General features: G+C 41.4%; 1 protein-coding gene across 4 annotated transcripts in view; it reads left to right on the forward strand.

The window, feature by feature from the left end:
- TANC1 (tetratricopeptide repeat, ankyrin repeat and coiled-coil containing 1) overlaps window positions 1-8326 on the forward strand; it is a 97892-nt gene extending 89566 nt beyond the window's left edge. For all 4 annotated transcript variants that reach the window (XM_087732963.1, XM_087732965.1, XM_087732964.1 and 1 more), the window contains 5 exons: window positions 621-753; window positions 1616-1707; window positions 3969-4115; window positions 4765-4865; window positions 5736-8326. In XM_087732963.1, coding sequence (XP_087589089.1) covers window positions 621-753; window positions 1616-1707; window positions 3969-4115; window positions 4765-4865; window positions 5736-7107 — 1845 coding nt within the window. In that variant the 3' untranslated portion in view covers window positions 7108-8326. The remainder of the gene's footprint in view (window positions 1-620; window positions 754-1615; window positions 1708-3968; window positions 4116-4764; window positions 4866-5735) is intronic.
- Window positions 8327-8401: the final 75 nt, after the last annotated feature.

An 8401-nucleotide genomic window follows, 5' to 3' on the forward strand; every position in this document is an offset into this window, starting at 1 on the left:
TAAAATTACAAACGTGTTTTTTTTGTATAGAACAAGAAGTGGTCCCTCAGCATCATAACTTGTATTTACACTGTTAACTAGAATGTTTTAAATATCTCGCATTACACGATAGTAGTCTGTGTATTTTCTGCTTATCGTACTTGTATAGCATTGTGTCCCATACTAGGAGCATATTCTGGTGCTGCACTTCGTGCTTGTCCTTGTAGTGGTACGGTGTACTTGAAGGTGAATCCACAGGGCCTGCGCTGCTACTGTTGTCAACTGAGCTTGCTGCCCTTACGCCTGAGTTGCTGTGTCTGCATATTGGCACGCAGAGCATGAACAAAGGAGAAAACAAGCGTAATGTGTTGGTCTTAGTGTTTTTCTGACACAGGTACTTCCAGGAATTTGGGTGGTGTTTTTTTTTAATTCCTTAACTGCAGCTCTTCGGTGCAGTTTGATAGCATTCCTACGCTGTGTCGTCTTCAATGGATTCAGTTCAGTGGATTTAAAATGGCTTTAGCATACTCCGGAGTGTATACTCGGTATACTCGGTATACTTCAAGGCAGATTAGGTGGTAGCTTAAATATTTCTCTTACCCAAAATAATGTTACAAGGCTTGTCTTCTTTCTTTTCACAGGTGCAGTATTTGGTGGAGAAGGGAGCAATGATTGAGCACGTTGACCACAGTGGCATGCGGCCACTGGACAGAGCTATCGGATGTCGGAATACATCAGTCGTGGTTATGCTACTGAGAAAAGGAGCTAAACTCGGTTAGTAAAACTATCCTATACTCAAGAGAAACTACTGAATATCTGCTCTGCTAGAATTACTGTCAGTTCTGGAAAGCAGATTAAATAATTAAATCTTGACATACACACGAGACTTTTGCAGGTTGTATGGTTTGTGGATGCCCACTCAAGAGAAATCAATCTTTCTTTTAAAGGCAGACACTCAAGACTCACTTCAGAAGTGAGGAAATGCAAGTAATTTTATTCTGTTCCTTTCTTTGATGTATGTCAACGAGGAGGTCTGGAGGAGTCAGTCTTTACGTGGTTACTCTATCATGATATACTTAAACAAGAAAATGGTGATTACACTATTAGTGATACTTAATTCTGACACTATTAATGATGTAGATTAAGAAGTTTTACATTTAAATAACATTCTTTTAATAAATTATAGAATCATACATTTTTGCAAAGGGTGAGCAAAAAATGCATGTCCAAATCACGTATGATCAGTAGGCAAGTAGATGGTGCATCTGTGTACATGAGAATTATTGAATCTGTAGTACCTTTATATCATCATTTCTTATTATTTGGGTACTAAGTATGATCAAATACAGATCCTTACTTAGGTCTGAACTTTACCGTGACTTTCCTACTGTCCTGTACTGGCTTCAGACCGGGGTTAAATGGATCAGACCATTTAATATCTGGCTGCTATCTATGTGGGGCGGCAGGGGGCAGGTATGTACATATACGTATTTTAAATATATGTGCACACACTAGTAATAATAATTCCATGCAAGTGGAATATCTACTGAAGTAGGATTAGGCTTTCTAGTGTGAATAGATATCAGAAACACACTTTCTTCCCTTTTGTCAGAGATCCTTAAAATTTAACTTGCAGGAAATGCAGCATGGGCAATGGCCACCTCAAAACCCGATATTCTCCTTATTCTGCTGCAGAAACTGATGGAAGAAGGAAATATACTGTACAAAGTAGGTAGATTTTTTTTTTTTTTTCCCTGATAGCAGAACATTATAATTGGACTTCTGTCTGAAAGCAGGTTAAAGCTCTTTATACCTCCTTTTCTGTTCAAACAAGATGTGTACTTGCACATCCTGTCATGTTCAGAATGAGACCAAGAAATCTTCAGAACCCTGGGAAAGAATCATTGAAAACTCCTGTGTAAAATAAATAAATATTAAGTACACTTTCTTTCTGTTGAGCAAGTGGCTCTGTGAACATTTGTAGCAGTCAGTTGCTGCTTAGGAGCACCTCAGAATGTAAGGTGCTCGTTTGGAAGTGCCTTGTTGAATTACGTGACAGTGAGGCATATCCTTTTCTTCAGGATGATGTTCTTTTGTGTGCTATTTAAATGTATCATGAGGAAAGCGACAGCCCTTTTGATACATTCTTTTTACTAGTGGTGCTATATTGCTCAGAAGAGAGACTGGAATTATTTTTGTAAACTGCCTGTTACACCTGCGTTATTTCACTAGTGCAACACAGCGCTGAACGGCTTTTACAAGCATCGTTCAAAGTCTGTTCGCGCTACCAGACTTGTAATTTGTAGGGTTTGTTTTTTTTTATAAGGGCCCTCAAGTATCTGCCATCTTATCTCTGGTCTTTGTTCTACATCAGGTGGCTTTGCATAGTACAGAAGAGGGACCCTTGAGACTTTGCCGTCATGAATCAGGGTGGACCTCCTTAGATTCTCCCAAATTCTGTATAGGAGTCTTATGAATACATCTGGATAATTTATCAAGTTTGTTGATCCTGAAATGGGTTTAGAGCTTTATATCCAAGCAGGTGACTTTAAGCATGTCCTAAAGGACAGCAGGTTTTATGCTACGAAGGCAGTTCTGTCCTGTGCCCGGGCAGCCTCTCCTGTGCCACGCTTCCCTAGCGGCGCGTCGAACGCGACTCGCTGGCTCTTCGGGGAGGAGGTGCCACCGCGTCGCCGGCACCGATCCGGTTTCTTCAGTTTCTCCTCAAGTTGCTCCACAGGTTGAACCCTGCCCAGACCCTGAGACCACAGCGTAACACAGCAGGACTTGATACTAACGTGTTTTACACTTTGGTACGAGAGGTTGAATTCCCTGCTGGTGTCTATTTTTAGAGCACTTAATTTTATTATAGTAATTCGAATGGACTTGCTAGAGCTATGGTATGTCATTTTGCTCATTAAACTTTTTCCAGTATACTTTGATTATTTATTTGCCAAAGTGTTTTAAATGGATAATTATTTTGCAGAGTAACACGTATTTGAGTGTGCTCACAGTATGCAATAACTACTTTTCAGCTCTCCAGCTGAGAAAGATAAACCTGAAATATTTTCCTTGCCAGTTTCAACAGTAAATTTTAAGCACTTTGAGCATTAAGATGACTCAAATAATAAACAAACCCCAATGTTTATGAAAATAAATTAACTTGTAATATCCATAATGAGAAAAATTTCTTCATCTGTCAACTAAAAGATTTGCTTTTCTTATCACACCAGGGGGATCTCAGCATTTTTAGCAAAACTGTCTCAAGTCTTCCGTTTGTTGTGGAGACGTGCTCCCGGCATCTCTGGGAGAGTCTGAACGTTTCCAAGGCAAGGGTGGATTATTCAGGTAGTCCTGAGGGGCAGGCTAGCGCTCTTATTCGGCCTCTGTTAAGCAGTGGGAGAGTGACCTTTTACTACTTTAAATTCATACGCACGGTCACCCAGCTCATCGTGACCGAGACACCTAAGGGAATCCGGCAGTAGCTGGACTGCACGTCTGAGCACTGAACGGACTCTTTCTCCCTCTCCCATCCAGCCCCTGCCACTGCCAGAGCTTGTCCTGCAGTGTCACCACCCGATTAAGGATGTCCTCTACTAGAAGCATCTAGGCCTTAAGAGCTTTAATCAACTACATCATCAGATATTTGACTGCTCTGTTTAAAAAATAAAGAAAGAATGAATGAATTACATCATACATTAATTTTTCTGGTACAAACAGCATGTATTAATGCAAATATTATCCTGGTGAAACACCGTGGAAGGTATGAGTTTAGAAACAAACACAAACTAGTTAACATGCAAGTTCTCTCATTTGTCTGTGTGTAAGTGTCATTCATGCTGTATATATTTATTTTTTTTTTAAATCTGGTTCTGTGTTTTGTACTTGAAGAGCATCTGTTGGTCGATGTCAAATATAAATGTGCTTTTTTGCAACACTATTGCAATATTAAGAGTTTGTGAAAAGCTTGTTGTTCCCTAAATTTGTAGAAAGGTAAGATGAAGGAAGCAGCACAGCGCTATCAGTATGCCTTGAGGAAGTTTCCGAGGGAAGGATTTGGAGAAGAAATGAAAGCATTCAATGAGCTGAGAGTTTCATTATACCTAAATTTATCACGATGTCGCCGAAAAACAAACGTAAGCTCGTGCTGTTAATCTGTTGCCTCTCTGGCACTAGGAATCTCAGGCTTCTATTCTGCTGCATTGCTGAGTTTGTGCTTGGACGTTTATTTTTGCTATTTTAGAATCCTTTTCACTGTATCCTGATACCGGGCTTTGTTGTGCCAACAAATGGGGACAGCTCATAAGATGAGGGCACGTCGCCGTGGGGGATCTGTTGCAGCTGTTCTTGTGTAATCCAATTATTTTGGAATGATGAACCGCTGGATGGTTTTGGTACTTCTGAAAGACTAAATGGGAAATGCCACCACCAAACTGGCCGTTTTCCAAAACACTTTCTAAAGCCTTGCTATCTGAGCTAGTCATTTGTCCTGCTAAACATGCAGTCTCTTCTAGCATTTTAACATCTTTGGGTTGAAAATAACCATCTCTTACCTATGTTAACATTGTTTTTAGCTACCTTGGAGTCAGTTTCCCCTAGGCATGAGAGACCAGGTTAGCAAGATGAGCTCTGTTCTCAGTCTTTCAAATACCTGCTCTTGCTAACAGATAAAGGTGACTTTCTATACTGCATAAGCTGTCTGCAGTTTGAAGCAGTACCATGAATAAAGAGTATGCAGCTTCCCTTTACTGTCAATATAATGAGTACATTTGTTTAAATTATTAGGACTTTGGTATGGCAGAAGAGTTTGCTACCAAAGCATTGGATCTGAAACCCAAGTCTTACGAAGCCTATTATGCTAGAGCAAGAGCCAAGAGGAACAGCAGGTACTGTTTGATTCTGTGCATCTGTCTGCACAGATTTTTTTAACTTCCTAACACTTTCAAAAACTGCTTTTCTTTTCTGCTAGTCGTATTTGGAACTTGCAAAGAAAAAGTTATTTTCCTTGTGCACGTTCCATCTGCATTAGGTCTCTGTATCAGTTAAAGCCAACCAAACCCTGAAAGCAACATTGACCGCTCGTTTAGGCAATTATAAGGCAGTCCAGAAGGTAACAATTTGATGTGAAGAGGGATTATTTTAAGCGTAAGAGTGAATGGGACTGCTACTCCGCGTGACTCGGCAGAATGTTGTCAGCAGAGTGCCACCAAATTCCAGCGCTGCGTTATCTGTTGGCAAGAATAGCTGGGTGCTTTTATAGGACAAGCTATGTTGAATCATTGGCAGTTCAAGGTAAAAACAAGGGGAGGGAGGAGGAACCATCTTTTTGAAGCTGGAAAAATACCAAACTACAGTGCTGTAGTTGAAGTATAGGGAGAGGTGCCTTTTCAACTCACCGTGTCTTTTCTAAGCAGAACAATAAACGGTCATGAAGCAGAGCTCCGCAGATTACCTACTCTGAAGATAACAGTAAAGGGCTTAGGAGACAAAGCTTCAGTTCCTAGTGTTACCAGCAGACTTCTGCTGCCTTCCTGAAAAAGGGGAAGGGTTTAGGGCTGGGTCCGCGCTTTCACTGTAGGAAAGAATTTCCTGGTTTGGAGAACATCCAGTTCTTATATTGTCACCACCTGCAGCAGGAGATGACAAATCAGAGTCTGTCTTTGAAAGTGGTGGAGGTGGAGTCGTAGTAGGCAATGCTGAGACTCAGTTTGCCCCAGGTTTTTATTGTTTACTTTTTTTTTTTCCCCCCTAAACAGAAAGCTACTTGCTGCTCTTGCTGACTTACGTGAAGCCACGCAGCTGTGTCCTAGCAATCAAGAGATAAAACGTCTCCTGGCTCGAGTAGAAGAGGAATGCAAACAGTTCCAGAGAACACAGCAACAGAAGCATCAGTCTCCACAGCTACCACAGCAAATTAACAACTCTGATAACGAGGAGGAGGGCATTATACAAGGTGTGAATGATAATTTTAATCTTCAAGACAGGGAGGAAGAACGGCCACACTCTGATGAATCTGTTTCCCCTCCACAAAGGCTGCAACGTTCCTTAGCTGCTTCATCATACAGCAGGACCCTTCAAGAAGGTGTTCAGCAGAAAGCTAGATCTGTGTCCCCTCAAAGCAGAACAGGCAATAAATACCTGAGGGAGCCAGGCTTGATCGTGCAGCCAACAAAGCAGGCACAGATTGTAAAAACTAATCAGCACCTGAGCTCCATCCAGCCTGGATCAAAAATGGGAAGCAGTCAATGTAATACAAAGACACAATCATCTTTTCAGCATCTCCCCCAAAGTCCCTTGCCAGTCCGGCACTCTAAAATTCAGCATTTGGATGGGACAAGCACGTTAGCATCTGGAAGTGTTTCCACAGGTCCTAGTTCTGAACTGTACGCTGAGAAGTTTATGTCCAGCCAGTGCTCCCATTCACAGCACAATGAGAATCTCCCTTCTCATTCTTTTGCAAGCAAGTCTAAAACCGCTGACAGGTTAACAGCCCCTACTCAAACGAATTTCAGTGAAGCAAGGCAGCAAAGTCCTGTAACCAGTGGCGTCTCTTCTAGTTCCCCATCAAGCAGTATGATTCTTGCCAGCTCAGCCAGCAGCTTAACTTCAGCCGGCAGTTTCTCCGATAATATTAAGGGGCTAGGCCCAGACGTTCGGCTCAAGGAGAATAACGTGAACCAAGTTCAGGGTACTATTGCTGAGCACAGACCTCGCAATACCCCATTTATGGGAATCATGGATAAGACGGCAAGGTTTCAGCAGCAAAATACTCAGTCCAGTCGCACTTGGCACTCTCAGGCATCAGATGGATTATCAACAAACGTTGCTTCTGGGGGCATTCAGTCCTCAAATTTTGAGCAGTTCTCAGTCAAACACTACCAAGCTAAAATTTCCTCTACTGGTGCTGCCCCAGGAGACAGCAACCAGAACGGCATGCAGGCTAAAGAACGCGAGGAGCTTAAGTGCCAAATACCTGCCCACTGCCAAGACAACAGAGCACCTAAACAAGCTCCGCATTTATACCCAGATGCTCTACCAAAACAGCAGCCTCCCATCAATAAGGAAGGCCATCTAAGTCACGTCGCGTCTACAAAACCAAAGCGATCATTCATTGAATCAAATGTATAAATACTATTTTGTGTATTTACAGGGTTGTAAAACTTAGCTCACAAGGTCGTAGGGTATTACTTCTCTAGAAATCCTGATCGGCTGGTCACTTGTGAGTTTGTGTAAGCTGTCCATCTTGGCCAGCACGTCATGGGATACAACCACTTTAGACTGTTCCTCCCATCACAGGACAGTTACGGTAACTGGAATGGCAAATTTGCGTAGAAGGAGCCAATGAGGATCATCAATCCACCAGCCCAGGACCTCGAGCAGAGACATCCCTTCCATTACCCTTTACCATCAAATTAGACTGTCCTTTTACATAGGGCTTTAACCTTGGCTTTTGGTTATACTACATCTCACCACGTACGTAATAATCGTGCCTCTCTAATGCTTAAGTAAGTGCTTACTTCTCAAACGGTGTCAAGAAAGTGACCTGCTGCGTAATATTCGGATCTGTATATGTATGGGGTTTTTTAAATCAAAGTATTTTATCACTTTTCTAGTGGGATCTAATTTGGGTTGCATGATGTACATTTAGGAAGCATAAATAATTTGTGTATGAGTAAACTATAAGCGGCCATGTTTTGACATGTAAATATAACTATTTTTAGTAACTAGAAGAAATCAAGTAAAATAAACAGTGACATTTGCATGTGTATTGAAAGGCTTTGACCATATTGGTTATTGCACTGAAGAACACAATATTATGGCATATTAACAATAATCGCACTTTATATAGTTTATCTAATCACCTTTGGGTGCTATCTTAAAGCAAAATGATTTATTGTTTATTCGTGAAAAAGGTACAGCAATGAAATGTTTAGTAAGCGTGTTTGTGGGAAACCCGAGAAATGGATGGAGTGAAGATGGAGGTTTGAGGACGAGTGTATGTGCAGTTGCGTGACAGGATGAAGCTGTGATGCTTTTTCGGAGGAAATGAGGTTTTGTTCTGAAAATAGCCAGACGTAGTGACGTTCCCCGGTGCAGCTGGGCTGGAGCGGTCAGCTTTACCTAGTCACTTTGCACGTCTTGTCTGTATACAGTGTTTTCTGTCCATTGTACACAGCCGTACCCATTTTTACAAATTCTTTGAGTTTGCCTCGTTATGCTTTAGCTTATTTATTGGTTCCTTGATATTTTGTACAAGTCCTATATTAGTCTTGTCCTGTAGTTCTATTTTTGCACAGCTACTGTATTTTTTCCATATAAAATAAAGATTATTAATATACCTGTGGGATGAGGTGCAGTCACTGATGGTTACTGGAGAAACTCTCTCCCAGCTTTTCCAACTACATATTCAGTAGCAGGGAAC

The sequence above is a fragment of the Nipponia nippon genome, unplaced genomic scaffold, assembly GCF_047370975.1.
Source record: "Nipponia nippon isolate SJK-2023a ecotype South Korea unplaced genomic scaffold, ASM4737097v1 scaffold_5, whole genome shotgun sequence".
In the NCBI taxonomy this organism is placed as follows: Eukaryota; Metazoa; Chordata; class Aves; order Pelecaniformes; family Threskiornithidae; genus Nipponia; species Nipponia nippon.